Source organism: Ictidomys tridecemlineatus, unplaced genomic scaffold (assembly GCF_052094955.1).
Source record: "Ictidomys tridecemlineatus isolate mIctTri1 unplaced genomic scaffold, mIctTri1.hap1 Scaffold_44, whole genome shotgun sequence".
NCBI lineage: Eukaryota > Metazoa > Chordata > Mammalia > Rodentia > Sciuridae > Ictidomys > Ictidomys tridecemlineatus.
Window position 1 is genome coordinate 599,141 of NW_027522848.1, and position 21,363 is coordinate 620,503.

General features: G+C 51.6%; 1 protein-coding gene across 3 annotated transcripts; it reads right to left on the reverse strand.

Moving 5' to 3' along the window:
* Nucleotides 1–778: 778 nt before the first annotated feature.
* LOC110597297 (uncharacterized) lies at nucleotides 779–20,522 on the reverse strand. Of its 3 annotated transcripts, XM_078036613.1 has the most exons (8): nucleotides 20,007–20,120; nucleotides 11,527–11,585; nucleotides 10,969–11,014; nucleotides 8,866–9,027; nucleotides 6,324–6,438; nucleotides 5,378–5,479; nucleotides 3,990–4,090; nucleotides 779–919 (listed from the first exon to the last, which is right to left on the reverse strand). In XM_078036613.1, the coding sequence occupies exons 3-6, from the start codon at nucleotides 10,983–10,985 to the stop codon at nucleotides 5,408–5,410; spliced, it is 366 nt and encodes a 121-aa protein (XP_077892739.1). In that variant the 5' UTR covers nucleotides 10,986–11,014; nucleotides 11,527–11,585; nucleotides 20,007–20,120; the 3' UTR covers nucleotides 779–919; nucleotides 3,990–4,090; nucleotides 5,378–5,407. The 3 variants fall into 3 exon arrangements, with proteins under 3 accessions (XP_077892739.1, XP_077892738.1, XP_077892737.1); XM_078036612.1 differs by lacking the exons at nucleotides 779–919; nucleotides 3,990–4,090; nucleotides 5,378–5,479 and having other exon boundaries at nucleotides 6,067–6,438; XM_078036611.1 differs by lacking the exons at nucleotides 779–919; nucleotides 3,990–4,090; nucleotides 5,378–5,479; ... (1 more) ...; nucleotides 8,866–9,027; nucleotides 10,969–11,014 and having other exon boundaries at nucleotides 20,007–20,522.
* Between the last annotated feature and the right edge of the window lie 841 nt (nucleotides 20,523–21,363).

Genomic DNA, 21,363 nt, shown 5'->3' on the forward strand with positions numbered 1-21,363 from the left:
GTGATCCCAGCAGTGAGCACAGCCTAAAGGAGATGTTTTGGGAATCTGTTCGAGAGGACCTGAAGTCCCTCAGAACATGCACACACACATTGGTGGTGTGTGACCTGCAGTCCCCTAGCACATGTGCACACACTTGGTGGGGGTGTGTGTGTCTTGGTCCCACCTCAGGGCATCTAAGGGCAGTGCCAGCCAGCTGTGGGATTGCACTGCCCCCTGGTGGTCACTGGTATGCACAGCTTTAGCAACGATTGCCTCAACCTAGACTCAAAGCACCAGGAACACTGTCCAGCGCTTTAAACCCTTATCCAGAATGAATTTTGTCCCCAGCAACACGGATGTACCTCAAAGCCAGCGTGAGAGGGCCTGGTGTGGTGGTGCACGCCTGTGATCCCAGTGATTCAGGATGCTAAGGCTGGAGGACTTCAAGTTCTAGGCCAGCCCAAGCAAGGACAGACAGTGATTTACCACTGAAAATCTTGGTTGGGTAACAGCCTCACCGCTTCATCTCTAAGTGTGTCCATGTGGCCCACAGACAAAACCAAAGGAGAGGAACAGAATTTAGGATGGAGGGCAAGATGGTAAATTTGAGGGACATGTCTTGAATTCTGTATGGGGCGGGTTATCTGAGGTCACCCATTCCTGAAACTTTCAGTCCAACAAGCCAAGGAAGTCTGTTTTGTTTTAAGCCACTTTGTTTCTGTCATTTGAAATGGGAAAAAAACAAAGCCCAAAGACAGCTCTCTGAATTCTAAATCTCTCGGCCAGGCAAATCCCTGCTTCCACTCCAGAGGCCAATCTGGGGACATCTGTGGGGTCTCCATCCTACTGGGCTTCTCTGGAAGATCTGGAGTCATTCGGCACCTCTGAGAGGCAAGTCCAGAAGAGTCGACCTCATCTACTTCTAGAATGTTCTGGAGAGCTGCAAGGGACACAGGAAAGACAGGCAGGTTGGGACAATGGACTTGGTGATTTGCCTGTTGGTCCATTCAGCCAACCATCGGTCTTTCACCAGGGATGCATCCATCCATGTGCCACCCATACCTGTCCACCCAACATGCACAAAGTTCTGCTTTATGGTAGGGACTGAGAATACAGAGAACAGAAAGATGCCGTCCTTCTCTTCCAGCAGCTCTGAATCATTCAGAATCCCAGCTCAGATGTGTCAAGACTGGACTGCCACCTCTTCAACCCTTGGTCATTACAAGAGAAAAGCAGTCCACACCCATTAACTTCAAATGATAAGGGGAAGTTCCATCTGTTTTGCTCATAATTTTCCTGTGTGCTCAACTGAAATTCCATTAGTGTGTCTAATGGGCACCTGTTAAATGAAAAAGTCTTTTAAATAAGTAATTGATTTTATTTTCCCAGGTAGTAAGCTTTGGTGCTAGCAGAGGGGAAGTGGAATGATTGTCACCACACATGGTGCCTGTGGAAGGGGGGCCTTGGGGAGATGGGGCACCCAGGACTTTCCCTCCCTGGATCTGGGCAGCTCTGCTCTGTCTCCTTCTCCACTCCAGCCAGGAACCAGTCCATCCAGTAAAATCCTCTGTTCATCCCAGAAGAAGCCTGAGCTTGCAGCCCATAGGAGCCCGAGCAAGGTGCTCTAGGCAGGGGGAACTGGTGATCGGGGGAGGGCAGGTGGCTTAGTTTTGTCCTGTTGTTAATTTATAGCCTGGCCTGCACTCTGGCCATGCTCTGGCACCGTGCTTGTTCCTTAGTGGCTGGTCTGGCAGCTTAACATGGCATGGGGGCTCGTGGGCAGCTCTTGTTTCAGGGCTCTCTGCTCAAGTCGTGCTCTGGGGGGACAATCATTCTCTAGCATCTGTGAGGGAGGTATCGGGCTATTAGAAAGACTGTGGCTCACCTTTGTTTTTAAAGATGGCTGTGGACAGCTCAGGTGCCCCTCAGAGCAGGCCAAGTGGGAGCGGCCCTGGGCTATGCTTCAGAAGGCCCAGCCAAGGGCGTGGGGGACCCTGAGGCCAGTGCAGGCCCTGCCTGCCCCACTGCAAAATGTAAACCTGGTTTTATTTAATGCCTTTTATCCATCACAAAGTACTGCTCCCTCCCCAGTGTACTCCTTTCCCCAGGAAACAAGATGGCAGCATAAGGACTGATCAGCGACTGCTGTCACAACCTGGTCACCTCCTGAAGATCTCTGGCCCCCAAGGCCTCACAGTGGGGATCAAATTCCAACAAGAGCCTGGAGGGGCCTCATGACGTAGCGAGAGCAGAGTCTGGACAGGAACTGCTCCCTCAATGTGTGACATGGCCTTGTGGCCCTGTGGCCTGCATCCGAGGAGGCAGACGGGAGGGTTGGTGGGTGCCCAGCTGGCAGCGATGCAAAAATGCACTCTGTGAACAGCACAACATGCCCTTCTGGCGGATTTCCTGCCTCGCTGACCTGGAGGCGCTCAGGCATGCTCTGTAGCTCCAGTACCTATAGCAACACCTGACATCTGCCATTGCCACACCCACAGGGCCACTACATGCCCAGCCTCCCCTCTAAGCGCCCCAAAGGCCCGGACACCGGATCCCAGGCAGAGCGCTGCACCAAGGACTGTCCAGTGGCCGTCGCAGAAGCCATCCAGGGGGACCCCAAAAGCAGAGGGACGGTGGCGTAGGGGTGGAACCTGCTTGGAGTCCCAACTTCTGCAAGATGCACAGGACACCAGATGCAGGCCTGCAGCCCCAGGACCACTGGCCAATGGACCTGCGCTGCAGAACTCACCTGCTATGGTGTAGAGGGTCCCCAGTCTTGCTCCCCAAGGGAGTTGGGCTCTCTGGGGTGGGGCTGGCTCCACTGGAAGGAGCACAGCTGCTCTGAACTCCTCCTTCCTTCCTTCCTCTTTTCCTCTTTCCTGCCCCTGCGCCACCATTGGGGATGAACCCAGGGGTGCCCACACCGAGCTGCACTCCCGGTCCTCACCATAGGGGTGACAAGAGCAAGGTGACTAGACAGCTGGCCAACTAGGAAATGGCAGAACATTTGGGCAGGTAGAGGATGGTGGATAACAATGTCTCGAGGGTAGTTGGATGGACTGTGGGATGGAAAATCGCAGGGACAATCAGACAGTTGCATGGTGAATGAGGGCATGGCTGGAAGGAGGGACAGATGGCAACCAAGGTCATTGAATGGACACGTGGCACGGTGACGGAGTGGGTGCCTGTGAATGGATGGCCCAGGAGGTGATGCTCTCTAACACTGCCTAGAGCACCTGGCTCAGGCTCCTATGGGCTGCAAGCTCAGGTTTCTTCCGGGATGAACAGAGGATTTTATTGGATGGACTGGTTCCTGGCTGGAGTGGAGAAGGAGACGGAGCAGAGCTGCCCAGATCCAGGGAGGGAAAGTCCTGGGTGCCCCATCTCCCCAAGGCCCCCCTTCCACAGGCACCATGTGTGGCTTATATACTTATTTTTAAAGGCATATTTCTTTTAAAATAAATTGATCTGGAGGGTGGATTTGACGTTTAGAGAGGCTGACTAAGTTGTTTGTTAGATGATTGAAGAATCACGAGATCCATCCTCATGTGCACACACTAGGTCCATGATTTGTCCGGAGCAGGCCCCCACCCTCTATGAATGGCAGCCACAGAACCCCGCCCTCTCCCCATGCCCAAGATCACAGATAAGGGATTTTCTTTTTCATTAGCTTAATGCTGTCTTTATTAACTGGGAAGCGTTCCTGGAACACGGATCTGCAGAGCATTCAATAAAAAGCACACACGTGAGTTAGCCCTGCAGGCCAGGCCCTGCCGAGTGCCTCTGGGATCCTTGCAGAGCCAAGAAACAGTCCAGGGCTACCACAGGTGCAGCCAGAGGCACAAGGGGGATTTGCAGAAGCATATTACTCAGGATGCTTCTGCGATTTGCAAATAGGAATGGACTAGCCAGCGATGGCCAGGAGGAGCAGGCTGCCTGCAGGAGGCAGAGGGAGCGCTCGCCTGGAGCTAGAGGAGGAGAGCGGGCAGGGCGCGTTGGGTGGTGGGTACCTTTTTGGCTCCTTGCTCCTCTTCCACACCGACACCGATCACGATGTAGATGGCTTTCCTGCTGAACCTCTGCATTATCCTCTTGAAGCAGCTCTCCTTCCCTGTACACACGGAGGGAGGGAGGAAGAGACCTCCGTTCCGTGAGGACCCGGGAGTGGTCATCAGCCCATGCCTGAGGCCGTCCTTCACCCAGACAACCAGCGCTGGGACCATCCCCACCCTACAGATGGCAACGCAACCCCATGGAGGACCAGCACTTGTTCAAGCCCGGGCGACATCAGGAAGAAGCCTCGGGGTAGCCCGAGGCCTCGGTGCACTTTCTGCAGCACCCCATGCAGCACCCAGCTCCCCAGCTGGGGCGGGGTTCAGAGCACCTGCCCTGCCAGCCAGCGAGGCCCTGGGTGACCTCAGCCGCTCCAAAAACCAAAGCAAAACCAAATCCCCAAACCCACGGATAAACAAACAATATTTTATATTGTTAAATTACCACAATAACATTTTTGAAAATATCATAAAAGTAAGAGGTACCAAGGACACCTGCGTAGAGGAGCCAGGGAAGAAAATGAGAAGGCCCCCAAGGTTTTGTTTGCAAATGTTAGTCTAATAACCGTTTTGGCCTGAATTGCGGTTATTTTTAACTCAAAGGCTCCTTTTAAGTCATGGTCAGACTTAGAAAATCACTACAGGCAAAGAGCTGCTCTAAGACACTTTGCTTCCAAAGAACTAGAGATCGATTTTTTTTTCTTCTCCAGAAAAAAAAAAAAGTTAAGAATTTCTGGTCAAAAACACGTCCACTAACTAGCTTTATTTTGTATTCATATACATTTCTAGGTGATATGAGAATTGAAAAAATGCCAGGCAGAGTGGAGCACACCTGTAACCCCAGCGGCCTGGGAGGCTGAGGCAGGAGAATCACTAGTTTAAAGCTATCCTCAGCAAAAGCGAGGCGCTAAGCAACTCAGTGAGACTCTGTCTCTAAATAAAATACAAAATAGGGCTGGGGGATGTGGCTCAGTGGTCCAGTGTTCCTGAGCTCAATTCCAGGTTACCCCCAAAAAATCAGTTCCCCACATACAAAAAAGAAAATCAACATTCCCTGTCATAAAAAGAAGATAAGTGGTGCAAATCAGCTGCTCATTCTAGTCATGCAGGAGGAGAGACCTCAGTTCCATTCAGTGCTATTAATTTCCTGTTATCCAATTCTAGTTGTCCACCCTGGTGAAAGGGCTGTGAGGGTCATGGACAGGTCAGTAAACCTCCCGGTGACCTTTCCTTGGCTGCTCTGTTCCCAGGATGGGAATTCAGCCCCTGCCACCCCCGGCCAGCACCTGCCACCCTCCGCCAGCCCCCCTCTGCCCCTCCTTCCACGAAGGCTAGCTTCGCTCTACCTATCTTGGTGGCACTGTAGATGAGCCTAGTCAGTACAGCAGGACTTTGGCCAGGGAGGGATCAGTTGGGTGGTGGTGACCAGCACGTTGACACAGTTGGGCCTGAGGAAGGAAACTGGGGATTAGAACTCAAAGGTACCCAGGCCAGGCCTCCCCACCCTGCAGCAGGAACCTGGAGTTGGAGATGACTCTGGGGCCATAGTCAGGTGTGGTTGAAGCCCAGGGATTCCCCAGCTCTTCCTGTCTTCAGGCCTCCAGATGGTTGATGTTAACATGCAACATGGGTGTAGTACATTGCTTATTTTTAAAAACGTTTTTAGTTGCAGATGGACACAATACCTTTATTTATTTACTTTTATGTGGTGCTGAGGATGGAACCCAGGACCTCACACATGCTAGGCAAGTGCTCTACCACTGAGCCACAACCTTGCTTATTTAATAGCAAATGTTTATTGCTAGATCAATGTGTTTGTATAATTAGCTGCAAGTGTCTAGGTGATGTAATTGGGTCACAGGGACTGAATGTAGGACCATAGGGAGGGTGGGGGCAGGGGCAAACTGGAGACCAAGTGCCAGTTCTGAGCTCCATTCTAGGCCTTTTTATTTTATTTTGAGACAGAGCCTTGCTAGGTGCTGAGGCTGGCCTTGAACTTGCAGTCTTCCTGCCTCAGCCTCCTGAGTCACTGGGATTGCAGGTGTGGACCACTGTGCCCAGCCCCTTCTGGTCTTTGGAGAGAATCCAGAACCCTGAGGCCTGCTGGACCCCAAGAAGTCTCTGCCTCTACTTGCTGGGCTATGCTATCGGGGCAAGGCAGCCACTGTGCCTCCCACAGGAAGCTTAGGAAGGGCTGCTGGAGGCATCCAGCTCTCCTATGTGTGGGAGGTGGAGCCACCACTGTCTCCTGGAAAGCTCAGTGGTGCAGAGTGAAACAGGGCTCCTACTTGCCAGGAGTTGATGAGGTTTAGTGCCTTCAGGGAGTGCATGAGCCAGAGATCTGTCAGCGCCTCCAGCTCCACTCAGAGCTGTAGCCAGGTCTCTCTTTTGGGAGCCCCTATCAATCCTGCAGAGAAAGGAAATACAGGTGCCATGGTTATATTAAAAATGGTAGAGGGACAGAGTTAGGGAAGGGGAGTGAGCTACTGCACCCAGAGGACTCAACCAGATGGCACCCAGTGCCAACTTCAACCAAGCAGCCCCTCCTAACCTCTCCTGGGGTCACCTGATGGGTTGATGAATCCATCCACTGACCGATACTTTCACCCTCCATCAGGCTATCCATCCACTCATTTATCTACTCAGCCATCCATTCACCATCCATCCATCCATCCATCCACTCATCCATCTGTCCATCCATCATCCATCCATCTATCCATCCATCCACTCATCCACTCATCCATCCATCCATCATCTATTCATCCATCCATCCATCCACTTACCCATCCATCCATCCATCCACTTATCCATCCATCCATCCACTTGGCAGGGCTGTGTGTGCAGGGACAATGACCTCACTGTGACACAATCCTGCCCTGAGCCTGTACTGTCTGCCATCACCTCCACTGGGTGACCCACCACCCCACAAGGCCCCGCAGGATCTAGACACTCTCCTCCCATCCCCCACCTTGAGCCCTTCCAGCTGCCCCCGCCTCTTTATCTTCCTGAAAAGCAGAAGAATCGATGTTCTCAGGGATTTTTCATTTGCTGTTTGTAGAGGAAACACAGTGATTGGCCTCCCACCATCCATCCTTCTTTTTAGTAAATATTAAAAATTTTTAAAATCTTCATTTGTAATAAAACCCTTGGTTTTTAAGGGGCTGGTGCTCTCTAGGCTAAAAGTCTCCATTGCCAACTTCTGTTCAACTATGTGTGCTCCTGTGATGGAAGTTTTGGCAGGTGAGCAGTGGAAGTGCTATGTGACTTCTTGGAATTGTCAAAGAGAGGACAATGTCAGGCACAGGCTCCAAGTCCACCCTCGGCCTCTGGGATGTGACTCCCCAAGTGCCTCCTGTCCAGCCTGTGTCCTGCAGTCACCCTTTCTGAGCACCCCCCAGGCACCCTAGGGTCTGTGCTAGCCTCTGGCTGGAGGCCAGGGTCCTGCACCTGGCTCGTTCTCTGGTGCTGAAGTAGCTGGGGGGCAGGGCTGGCTCCTGTTGACACCAGGGTACCTCACCCCAGCTTGGGGAAAACAGAGCAGACTGACAAAGCCCAGGGCATTTCCTGGGCCTTGATGTGGCGGGGGAGCAGAGGGCCTCCACTGTCTCCATACCCAAGCACACGGCTCCCTCCTGTCGAAGGCCCCACAGCTAGGATGTGTCAGCATGGGGCAGAGACGGGTCCTGTCCGGGATGAAAACCGACTTTCCTGGTTCTGGGAATAGAGGGCCCAGGACATGGCAGACCCAGCCCTGCTGTCTTAGACCCTCATTCACCGCCAGGTGCCAGGCCATCTGGAGACCCTACAACCTCTTGAGGTTCTCCCATTGAGAACCACTGGCCTGGAGAATCCTTGAACTACTGACCCAGGACCTGGCCTTTGCCCAGCAACCCACCTCCAGCCCCCTTCAGACACCTCCTTCAGGTGGCAAGGAAAGGCTGCATGTGACAACCCGAGGACCCTGAGCCTCAGGCAGCTGCAGCCAGACCCAGAGAATCAGCCAACCCAGAGAATTGGCTGTGGACATTCTTGAGTGAGGGAGACAGGGAAACTTGTTTGGGAAGCATTGGCTCCTGGTGCCCCATTGTTACTGAGGGAATCATATTAAAGACACAGATTCTGAGTTAGTGGCCTGGGACAGGGCCTGGGGTTGTGCATCTCTGTCCAGCTCTGCACTGCTCTGGACCCAGCCCTGGCCCTCAGGCCGCAGGGCCCCAGCATTGCCTGGATGCCTGCTGGAGAACAGACCCTGGCCCAGCTCTTGAGTTTTGGATCAGCAGGTGTGAGGGGGCACAGACCCTGCATTTCTCATGAGTCCTCAGGTGGAGGCTGCTGGTGAGATCAGGAGGAGGAGACTGGCCCCTGAGCAGCAGGGATTTGCTGAGAAACTTGGGGAATGTTTATTTTAAAATCGGGAAAAACATGACCTGGAGTCTGCAGCCTTTCCAAGGAAGGGAAAATGCCCGACCAGTCCTCTGGGGTCCTCTCCTGCCTCTGGAGCTTACTTCACTTGGCCTTGGTAAGTTCCTACAGCTGCCTTTCACCTCGGACTCTGCGAGTCTCATTCTTTGAATTCATGAGACAAAAAACCCAGCCAACTCCGGGCTCAGTAATGCTGCCATGGGGAGCACCTTGGCGAGCCTCAGGTCCAGCTAGGGGTACTCGACCACGCCAAGCTTATGCTCTGGGGGCCCTGTGTTCAGGGACAGGAGGTGCCTTCTGTCCCAGGCTTCCTCCCCCTCAAAGTCAGGGAATCAAATGCTACTGGCTGGTCCTGGGGACTGTCGCTGCTCTCCCACTGCCCAGTCCGTCCTGTGGAAGTCCCTGCACTCACCGCCCATGTTGTCCCAGTAGGTGTTGTACATCTCCTTCATCTGCCGGTAGTGGAAGGCCAGATTCCACATCCAGTCCACACCGCCGTACACCCTGGTGCCCAGGCACAGGCCGGGCCCCCGGGGCTGCACTGTGGAAGCCGTTGGTGGAGAAGTTGTAGGTGCTGGGGAGACAGGTGAGGGCACAGCGGGATTAGTGTCCTTGCACTGGGAGACACAGGGCCTGAGGACCCACGGGTGGATCTGGGGTACCTGTGCCCCCCTGGATGATTTCAGGGTACCACATGAGCACCTGAGAGGAGCAGCACTGGCACCCCAAAAAGGCTGTGTCTCCTGCTCCTCTCTAAGCAGCCCACACCCCTTTCTTCTTTATCAACAGAGCCTCTAGCTTCTTTGGGACACAATGGCTGCCCCTGAAGGCAGTGGCCAACCCAGGAAAGACTCTGTCCTCTCTCTTTGGAATTCTGAGCTCCAAGGGAATTCTACAATAAACAGCTGTGATCGGATCATCCTGATGAAAGAGTCCAGTTAATCCCCACTACGGGGATCCCCAAGTCCCCCTGGGAAGACCTGGCCCCACCTCTCCTCCCTCCCACAGCCTTTCTCCCAACTTTTGTCAAAGAGGCGCACTCCGCTGCCCAGTTGGTGCTTTGCAGATATGTACCTCGACCTCCAGAGAAGCATGTTAGGCTAAGGAATTCTCTGTGTGGCCAGGAAACTTTAGAAGTGACAAAAAATGGCATTTCCAAAGGTCAAGGAACACATCCCACATAAAAGGGGGCAGAAGCTATCCTCTGGGACCGCACTGGGCACTTTTCCAGCTCATTCTCTATCCACCAAGGAAGGGGCAGGACTTCTAGCCATCACAGTCCCCTGAGTCCAGACCCCAACTCCTGACCACCCTGCCACCCTCCCTGTTCAGCAAGGCTCCCATCTTGCCGGGACTTATTCTTAAAGAACTAACACTGCCTATTAATTTGGAGGATGACCTGTGTAGATGCCCAGAGATAGAGTCTCCTTAAGGAGGGTGGGGTGGGGTGCCCAGCGGGACCGAGGGGTCAGTAAGGTGGGATTTAATCCCACCTTAAATCTTGCCCATTGTCCCAGAGTGGGTCTCTGGAGCTGGGCTGCTCGGGTTTGGATCCTACCTTTCACCAGCTATGTGACCTTGGGCAGGTGTCTTGATCTCTCTGTGCCTCAAGTTCATCAACTATGACAGGGAGTGACAGGAGAGTCTCTTAGGGCTCCCTCAAAGATGCCAGGGGTTAACCCACAGGAAGCATTGAAAGCAGGGCAGGTGCTCAACAAGGGCCCTGAGGTTGAGTCTCACTGCCAACTGAACCCCTGTACCCATCGAAAAAAAGAGACATTTGATGCTTGGTGCTGAGCCTATAGTAGGCTCAATATAGTGAATATTTCCTGAATGATTAAATGGGGAATTTGACTTGGGGAAACACCCTCAGACGATGGATTCCTGGCACAAGATACCAGGCAGCGCAGCCCAAGGTGGGCTCCCAGCAGCTGCAGGGGAAGCACTAACCCCAGACCCTGGTGTCCCAATGTCTTGAGAGGGAGCCTGGCTCCCAGAGATGACTTCACAGAAATGACCCATTAACTCTGACCTGGCCTTATTTACACCAGGAATTGGGCCGCAGAATGGTGCTGCTCCTCACCAGCCTGGGGACAGATGGATGTTCTGGATGGCTGATGAGATTACTTCTGATAGTTCTGGGCTTTGGAGAGACTGGCAGAGCACCCGGCAGGGACTCCGTTCTGGTTCAGACGTGGGTGGGGACACGTCCACACCCGTAACCAGAACCTGCTCACCGTATCCAGGACGGCTTGGAGGTGCTGAGCTGTGATGATTTGGGGTTGGCACAGAGGACCTGTGGTTCTGTTTTGGTCACGTCTCCCCAGGGGCAGGCTTGGGACATTTCTATCTCACTCCTCTGAAAGCTGGCTCATTACCAAGGCAGCCGGTTACCAGATTTCCAGAAACCGTCTTAGGAGTGTTTTCCCGTGAAAGCCAGACTCACCACTTATTTGTTCAGAAAGTGTTTCTTGAGTATTGACTGAATGAATTTTTTTGTATTAAAAATACATACCAGCTAACGAATGTCATGAAGTCTCCAAAGGGACGTGGATCAAACTCTTTTTTTTTAAAGAGAGAGTGAGAGAGGAGAGAGAGAGAGAGAGAGAGAGAGAGAGAGAGAGAGAGAGAGAGAGAGAGAGAGAGAGAGAATTTTTAATGTTTTTTATTGTTTAGTTCTCGGCGGACACAACATCTTTGTTGGTATGTGGTGCTGAGGATCGAACCCGGGCCGCTCGCATGTCAGGCGAGCGCGCTACCGCTTGAGCCACATCCCCAGCCCCTGGATCAAACTCTTGATGGCAATGATTTGAGGGGGGCAGGGGTGAGTTTTTATGGTATGCACCCACAACTCCAGTACACTTGGATGGAGAGTGAGTGACGCAGCAGCACCTGAGGTCAGAGGTGACAGAAGAGGTGACAGAAGATGCTGCAGAGGGGGGCAGGGTTGTGCTTTGAGTTCAAAGGGGCTCAGGGTCCAGATCTGGCTAGTGACAGGTGCATCTGGTCCAGTGACTAGCCCTCCCCTCCTGAGAATCAACTGATAGACAGTTCTGACTCCCCAGATTCCCACCTTAAATCTTGCCCATTGTCATCTGATGAGACATCATCAACGTGGATCTGGTCACAATCCTACGGGGAATTTGGAGAAGAGAAAGAAGAAACAGGCCTGGTTGATGTGATGGTGGCTTGCAGAGCTGGCTCCTCTAGCCATGGGGGTGGGTGAGCTGGGTCGGGAGCCCATGCTGGAGTCCGAGGCTGGGCTTTGCCACTGGGGGTAAGAGGTGTTCCTGTGGGGTCTCCTCTCTCTTTCTCTCTAGTTTCCTATTAGGCAGCTGGTTGGCCCTGAGAGAGGTCGAGCAGAAAATTTATCATCCAAATTGAGACAGTTTTGCAAGGAAGAAGGGACTGCGGGTGATGTGTGTGACACTGAGTGTTGTAGGTGCAAACCTAGCCTCCCCAGCCTCCCAGCCTCCAGGAAAAATGGCAGCCCTGGCCATGATGAGGTGGAGGCCTTTGCCTCACTGTCCCCTCTGCTTGGATGCTCTACTGACTTTGTCTCCAAGAACCCCGTGTTCTCCCAGTGTTAGCTTCTGGAGGCTACCCTCTGGGTCCCAAAGTCTGTGACCATCACTGACTGAACACTGGGTCCCAGGCCTGCTGTTTCCACTACCCATGGGCCCCATGGCCTCCTGTCTTTCCTTAGTCCTCCTTGAGTGCTCAGTGGCCACCTGTACCCAGGAAGTTCTATACTGGATTCTTCACACATTCATTTCTACCATCAAAGAAAATTCTATGGGCAGTGCAGCTCTAGAAGGATACTTACGCTGGTAGTAAGTTCAGTCAGGGAGGAGCAGAGAGCTCCTCATTTAGCCTGCCCTGGGTTGCAAAACATGTTTTTGGAATGATGGGCAACAGGTCGGCTTTGGGGAGCTCTGTCTGTCCCGCTCTTTCCCACATCCCTGTATCCGCGCTGTCCTTTGGAGCTGAGCTGTGGGGCATCTACTTGCAGGTACCCACAGTCTCTGCTGGGCTTGATTCACCTGTTACCTGGCCCATTGGCATCTGATTGGAGATCTCTGACTCATAGCTTTCATGTAACTAGAAGGACCTTAGGCTCAGCAGGCCCCACGTGCTGGTGAGTTTGCATTTTAGGAGAGTGCTGACTTTACAGACAGGCCACAGAGAACACAAGACCAACAGCACATTCCCCAGTGCACTGGAAAAGCACCTCCCGTCCTTCCCCAGGCTCCACAGCCCTTCAGGGGTCAAATGGCTCGGCCCGGGCTGGGTTCCACGGGCTTTCCTTGATATCAGGGGGAAGGCATTTGGGGAGGCTCTGTTTTACTCATTTGCAAGGGGATTGTTGGGGATGCTAAAGTGTGACAACAGTACCGATCACATTTCGGGCTTCATAAAATACCATGATGCTCAGCTAGACACTACCTCATACTGCAACATCTGACCCAGATCGAGTTACCCCCCCCCCCCAGCCAGCAACCAGGGGCCTGGATGGTGCAAGGGAAGGGAGGACCCGTTGGGAGTTTTGTGGAGGAGAATGTGATGCCCCCAACTCTGCCGTCCCTTCCCCAGGCATGGGGAGAGGTCCCTGACACCTAGGAGGATCAGGGTACTTCTGCTCTCTCCTGGTCAAAGCGTGACCAACCTGTAGAGACAGACAAAGGGTTCCCATGGCCTTGACATGATAGCCGTGTGGTGACACGGTGCTGAGGACCTGCAGCAGTGCAGGCTCTGCCTCAGGAAGAAAAAGAAGGAATAAAAAAAAACAGCCCTATCTGTAGTAAGAACTCCTCCCTCCCTGGCCTTATTTTTCTTAGTGGCATGAACAGTGAATCTCACATCTGATGGACCCTGGTCCTGGTACCATACTGAGGGCCTGCATCAGCCCTGTTACTCAAGGCTCAGCAACCTGAGGTGTGTTTATGAGGGTCCAATACCACTTCTGGTGGCTCTGGTTTCTCTGTGGCCACTGCTGACCTAAGCTCTTGCTCTCGTCAGACCCTATGCAGTATCCTAGAAAGAGCATCTTGTCACCCAAAATGGAAACTTGCCCAAGGCTCCTCCCTCCCCTATGGGCTGCAGAGTTCCTGTCATTTGGATTCTTCATCCTCTGTGAGCTTCACACCCACAAGGCACCCTTTCCATGCCCCTGCTTTACAAAAGATCAAACTGAGGCACGGGGATGGGGGGAGCGGCCTGTGGAAGACAAGAACAGGTTGAGCACCTGTACTCTAAACATCCAAACTCCAAACCCTGATGGTCTCTAACTCCATGCAACAAATGGAAAATCCCAGCCAGGCACGGTGGTGCACACCTGTAATCCCAAAGGCTTGGGAGGCCGAGTTAGGAGGATTGCAAGTTCAAGGGAGCCTCAGCAACATATCAAGGGTCTAGCAATTCAGCAGGACCCTGTCTCAAAAACTAAAACAGGCTGGGGTGTGGCTCAGTGGTGAAGTGCCCTGAGTTCAATCCCACTACAATAATAATAACAACAATAAGGTGGCAGAATAAAATTCTAAAAATCCAGGCCTGGTGGCATACAGCTGAAGTTCCAACTATGTGGAAGGATGGGGCAGGAGTATTGCTTGAGCCCACAAGTTCAAAATCAGCTTGGGCAACATAGAGGCCCCATCTCAAAAGAAAAAAACAAAATAAGTTACTGTACAAAACAACCTTGAGTTATGTATACAAGGATGTATCAAATGCAAATAAATTTTGTGTTTACACTTGGATCTCAGCCCCAGGATATTCAAAATTTTAAAATTCCTAAGTCTAAAACACTTCTAGTTCCAAGCATTTCAGATTCTCCACACTTAGGAGAAGGAAAAAACTGGCCCATTAACCTAGGTCTCTCCAACCCTAGAGCCAAACTCTTTACCACAGGCAATGAAGACATATCCTGTTCTGGGAATTACAGCTTGTTAATAATGCCCAACTTTTATGCTTTTAGCTAAAAATACAATGAGTCAGGCACAGTACTACACACCTGAATCTCATGGACTCCAGAGGTTGAGATAACAGGATCACAAGTTCAAGGTCAGCCTCAGCAACCTGGAAAGATCCTGTCTCAAAATAAAAAATAAAAAAAGACTGGGGCCAGGCACAGTGGCACACACCTGTAATCCCAGCAGCTCATGAGACTGAGGCAGGAGAATAAAAGTCAGCCTCAGCACAAGAAAGGTGCCAACCAACTCAGTGAGACCTTGTCTCTAAATAAAATACAAAACAGGGCTGGGGATGTGGCTCAGTGATAATGCACCCCTGGGTTCAATTTCCAGTACCCAAAAAAAGGGGGTACAGCTTAGTGGTAGAGCACCCCTGGTTCTATCCCTATTATCGCAAACACATGTGCACACGCACATGCACACAAACAAATCAATCTATTTTTAAATCTTTTTAAAATCTTTTGTTTTATACAGCATTTTGATCTTTCTTTTCTTTTTTTTATACAGCAGTTTTCAAGACTGATCTGGGTTCTAATTGGTTTCTGCCACTCACTTCTGGCCTTAAATAACTGCCTAACTTTTCTGAACCACAGTTTCCTCATCAGTAAAACAAGGATTTTAAAAAAAGGCCAATATCAAAGGCCACTGTGTTATAAATGAGAAACTGTTGACTAACTGCCTGAAACTGCAGGTCCTAAATACACATTTATTTCTTCCTCCATTGATAGGTAGTGAGTCACACAAACATGGTGATTTAAGTTCTGGGCTCTCAAGTAGAAGGTAAGCACAAACTGGAAATGCCTTGGAGGCACCCACCCAGACAGGCTCCCTGCTGATACCAGCCACCCCAGGCGATGGAAAGGCTAGGGTGAGAGCCTGTGCCCAAGGTCTCTCCAACCCTCCCAGCTTCCCATGGTTGCTATAACAAACTACCATAAATTTAGTGGCTAAAAAATAATGCATATGTGGGCTGGGCATAGCTCAGTGGTAGAGGGCTCGTCCAGAATGCCTGAAGCCCTGGGTTCCATCCTCAGCACCACTAAAGGAAAAAAATAAATAAAGCAAAGCAAATATATCGTGGCTTCTATTACAGTTCCAGAGAGTAATACTCCAAAATGGGTCTCACAGGGCTAATGCCAGGGGTCAACAGGTTCTGTTCCTTCCAGGGAGAACTGGTTTTGTGGCCTCCCCACAGACCCGGCCTCCTGGCCTCCGGGCTGCTCCTTCCTCTCCAGGAAGCAGCACAGCACCACCTCATCTTCCTGACACCCTCCTAGCTCTGTCTTTGACTCTTCAGGACCCTGAGATTGCAATGGGCTCACAGGGACAATCCAGGATGGTTCTCCATATCAAGGTCATGAACTTCCTCTCATCTGAAAGGTTCCTCTGCCCCTACTGTAATACCTTATCAGGTGAACCAAAGCTAGGAAATTACTCCAATCCCCACTCCACACAAGCTGTGACCTCTGGAGGTTAACACTTAACACTTAACACTCTTAAATCCATGTGTTAAGAGACTTAGACTTGCTGGGCATGGTGGTGCACATCTGTAATCCCAGCAGCTCAGGAGGCTGAGGCAGGAGGATCTCAAGCTTGAGGCTAGCCTCAGCAACTTAGCCAGGCTGTAAGCAACTCAGTGAGATCTTGTCTCTAAATAAAATATAAAAAGGGCTGGGGATGTGACTCAGTAGTTATGCACTCCTAAATTCAATCCTTAGTATAAAAAATTTAAAAAGAGAGAGAGAGATGAAGACTTGATTTCACTAACCAGCATATTTCTGGTCCGCTACGGAGCAGTCAGGGGAGGAGAGAAGGGCCTCCTGAGTAAGGTGGTCATTCAGGCCGTGGGTGCAGATGCCCTCGCCAGCAGGGGAGGAGGTCCAGGACCAAACCATGGGCAACTGCCACATGTAGGAGCCAACCGAGGGTGGTGGGGCAGGAGCACCCACAGTACTGGTGGGGAAGACACAGAGGACAAGATACAGGGTCTCAATGACTCAGGGTAGACCTGGGGAATGAAAGCACATGCCTGCCAGGCCCACAAGGCTTGGAATGTTCTCTGCAGTGTTATTTAGGAAGCCCTGAGCTCAAGACCTTCCCAACGTCCATCAAGGCCAGTAGATAAACCAAAGTGGCACATCCTCACAATGGAACTCTAGTAAGCAGTAAAAAGGGACTTCAGTAACATTCTACTAAGTGAAAGAAGCCAGACGAAGTAAGGTTCCATTTATATCAACTTCCAGAAAGGGCAAATGTGTGGAAAAGAAAGCAGTCAGTGGTTGCCTGGAACTTATAAGAGGAATTAATGGGGACTTAGGGGTCAAGGAATTGTTCACAAAGTGGATTGCATGACTCTGTGGATTTATTTTTAAAAGAAAATCAATGAACCATAGCCTTACAACAGGTGTATTTTATGTTATGTTAAAGTACACCTCAATAAAGCTGTTTTTTTAAATCCTAGTGATAGAATATGTATCCAGATGAGCAGCTCTTCCTTCTCAACCTACTTCATCTGCCAGACTTCCTCATCTCCCAAGTGCAAGTACATCAAACATCAAAGCATCCCTGCCTGACCAGGCCACAAAACCTGGAATTATCATGGCCAGGTGAAGTGTTCGGTCGGCCGGTGCTCACTGCACCTCCCAGATAGCACAGGGCTTCCACATGCCTGGAGGAAATACTTGACATAGTTATTTATTTTCCTGAATTTGGTAAGAAAAGAACAATGAAGTTGTGACATTTCTAAATTTTCTACCATCAAAGGCAGGCCCTCCTCTTAACAAAGAATCCTGGAGATCCCCAAAGGCAAACCACACACACACACACACACACACACACACACACACACACATAATTATTACTACCAGCCCCAGTAAATACCTAAGGCAAATTAAACATCACTGTTCCAAACTCTACATGCACCAAAGGTCAAAGTGACCCTGCCATTGTACAATTTACTCCCACTGAACAGATGAAAAACCCAGACCCACAGAGATGAAGCAGGCTTCCCAAGATCACCCTGCTAGTAAGGAGCAGAGCCTGGACTGGAACCCAGCTCCTTGAATCCTGAGTCCAGGCATCTGACACCCAGTCCATGGTGTTTCATCCAGAGGGACTCCACACCATCACAAGCAAAGGTCGCAGTGTCATAAAATGCTTCCCAGCAGACTGGCACAACCGCCTAGTTTCCCAACTCAGCCATTTCGACAGTCCTCGGTCCCCAGATGAGGAACCTTTCTCATGGGAGGAAAGTACCTTGGGGCCAGAGGCCTCAGCAAACAGGCAAATCTTGGGAAGTGTGAGTAACACTGTCCCCTGGAACATATGGCACCTTTTTTCTGACTTTTCACCTAAATCCCAACCTACAGCATTTTCTATCTTTTGGTTTGGGGACTAGGGATTGAACCCAGGGCACCTTGCCACTAAGCCACATCCCCAGCCCTTTCTTTTTTTTCCTTTTGTTTTTGAGACAGGCTCTTGCTTAATTCCTAGGAAAGCCTTAGACTTGCTATGCTCTTGCCTCAGCCTCCCAGGCATGGGCCTCTGCTGCCAGCCTCCTCATAGCTTTATTATGAGGGACATCAGGCAAAATGAGTAGATTGGATCCACATTTATGCCTCCCTCACTGATTATCTCTGTGATCATTTGAACATTTAATATCATTACATCTTTGTCTACAAAATGAAGAAACTAGAAACTGACCTCAAAACCATGTTTTTTTTGGTGGGGATGGACACAGGCCGTTCATCTCAAGTGCCCAGGAGAGGCTGACTATCGGCAGGAGTCTCTCCTTCCTTTAGCACACCCTCCCACCCCCACAGTTACATTCAGGAAGCCTTTGTTCAAAAGGTATTCCAAACACCAGAATTCCCACATTGAAATTGCTACTCTCCAAAAAATGCAGATTATAACTGAACTGGGGTTATATATATCTGTGGAGTGCAGGCCTAACATGCTCCAGGCCCTGGCTTTAATCCCCTAGCTCTACCCCCGCCCAACACAAAAAAAGTCAAATGCATAGCACTCCAGATACATGACTTGAATCTGAATCTAGATCACTGTTTAGAAAATAAATCAATTCTTAGGCTGGGATTGTAGATTAGTGGTAAAGCACTTGCCTAGTATGTGCGAGGCACTGGGTTCGATTCTCAGCACCACATATAAAAGAAATAGATCAATAAAGTCCATCGATAACTAATAAAAATATTTTAAGAAAAAAGAAAATAAATCAATTCCAAAAAAAAAAAATCAGTTCCCAAACTGGCAAACTCTAAAATGAATATTACCCTCCATTCCAATCCCAACCAGAAATCTTACTTTTTAAAATACAAAATTATGTACAGCACAACCTCCAGACCTCCACATGAGCAGTGCATATTTCTATTATCAATTAAGAATAATTCCTTGTGGGGCTAAGGCTGTGGCTCAGAGGTACAGTGCTCACCTAATATGCTTGGGGCATTGGGTTCGATTCAAATCATATATCTGGAGTGTTATGCATTGGCCCCCCTTTTTTTTTTGGTAGTGGGGGGGATTGAAGCCTGGGCCTGGAACATGCAGACCCCGCCCCGCTGCGTTCTCAGTCATCAATGGGCATCACTCACACCGGCGTGGTCTGTGAAAATGCCCGTCTCCAGGTCCCACCCCCCCAGGAACTCTGATTGGTGCATCTGGGCTAAGCCAGGGAATCTGCATTTTCATGAGCTCCCCCAGTCCTCATTCCCAGGTGCGTCTGTTCCAGGCCATGCCACAGCCCCTCAAAACCTCAACAGGTCACCTGCATCCACTGCACGGGAAAGCGGCAAGACACAAAGTAGCAACCCGTGCTCTAAGGAAGGAAAAACCCATCAGTCTAGGATGGATTCAGAGAGTCCCTTTCCACAGCCCGGCCTGCCTCTTCCACACCTAAACTGCCCTCGCGGTCGGCCGCTGCGGGAAGGGCACGGCATTGGCAAATCCTGTCCCTAGCAGGGGACTCTTTCCCCAAAACTGGGGAGGGTTGCGGGGACAGTGTCGTCAATCCGCCAACAGGAGCCCCTCCCACCGTGTTGCAGCTGTCAGTTCCGGCCCACCTAAGGTCGGGAGGCAGGTGGTCTCCCCTTAGCCTCTACAGACTGCGACCTGGAAGCGATGATGGGGGACCCCGCGGAGAAGGCCGCGCCCTCCCCCCATAAGGCAGCACATCTGCGCTCGCGAGGAATGTTCCGTGAGCACAGCAAGCCTTCCTCCAGACCAAGTCGAGATTACAACTGCAGGGAGTGATCTCGAAACAATAAAATGAGGGAAAGGCAAGGAGGATTCTAATTCCGCACGCCTGTAAACAGCCTTGGGCGGGCGGGCTTCCCAGGTTTCCAGAGAAAGGTGGGCGAGGGAGCAAGGCAGCCAGGCGCTCTGGCCCAAAGGGACAGGCTCAGGCTGGGATGGCTTCAGAGAGTCCCTTTCCACCGCCTGGGCCGGCCCTGCCGCAGCTCATGGAGCCTGCCCGCGGCGCACAGCCAACCTGTCAGGCCCAGCTGGCCCGAGCGCCGGCACCCAGGCTCCCAGGCGCGCACGGACAAAGGAGGGGCGGCCCGCCGAGCCCACTCACCCGGCGCGGGGCTTGCTGTCCATCCCCTTCTTCTGGTGCACCAGCTGCAGCGGGGACGTTGTCAGTCTCGGTGGCGCAGCCCGCCTAGGCCGCCACGCCCCCCGCGGCGCTGGGCCGCCAGGAGGCGCCGCGCTGCTGCGGGGGAGGAGGTGGCAGCAGCGGGCGGGCCCGGCCCACAGAGAAGGGGCGAGATCTCGAGCGCCGGGCCACTCGCGGAGCCACCCGCGCAGCCCGACTAATGGACACGGGCGCATCATGAGCCTGAGCTCCGCGCTGCGCCAGCTTGCTCGGCGCCGCGACTGCCACGGGGGCGCCCAGGCTGTGTCAGCGCCGCTGGGGCAGCCTAAGTGTTCCCTTCCCCGGCCCGCTGAGCGCACCCTCCAGGCCATGTGCCCCTGGCCACGCCCCGCCAGATGTGGTCGCCTTGCTGAGGCACCCCCAGCACCTACCCACCAGCCAGCCCTGCTCAAGGCCTACCCATCTCCAGCGATCAAAATCACACCCGCACCTTTCCACACTCACCCCATCACAGGCACAGTCTTGTTCACACATGCACACATCCTGCCATGCTCAACCCCCAGCAACACCCCATATCCTCAATTACGTGCATTGCACACGCAGGCACAACCAACCACATCTCACCCCCTTTTGGTCACCCTAGTCTGTACACCTTACATCTCACACATGTGTGCCCCCAAGAATCATAATCACATGGGGACATACACCTTGGCACACTCAGCTTTTCAGACTCCCTCACCCTTTATTCACCCTGTCTGGATCTACACCCTCACTCTCCACTTACACTCCTGGAATTCACAACCTCACACACTGTCTCATTCATCGGAACACCCTCACACTACCTGGCACACTCTATACCCACATTCACTCGACCAGCCACCTCTTCCGACTTACACATGTGCCCCACACTCAGTCCTCAGACATGGAGTCAGGCTCTACCATGAGTCATGTGATTCACAGTCACCCCCGACCCCTTCCACATCCACATTTGCACCCACATAATATCTATGAGCCACAAAATTTCCAAAGGGCTGATAAAGTTTTGTGAACACAAGAAAAAAATAGTTTAGGAAAGAGGAAGGAGGTTAAGTCAATATGTAAAAAGCCTCAAAATGTAATAATAATAAATCTAAAACTAAAGCAAACTTTCATTTTTTAATTTATTTTATTTATTTTTGAGTACCAGGGATTGAACTCTGGCATTTAACAACTGAGCCACATCCCCAGCCTTATTTTTGTAATTTATTTAGAGACAGGGTCTCACTGAGTTGCTTAGCACCTCCCCATTGCTGAGGCTGGCTTGGAACTTACGATCTTCCTGCTTCAGCTTCCTCAGCCA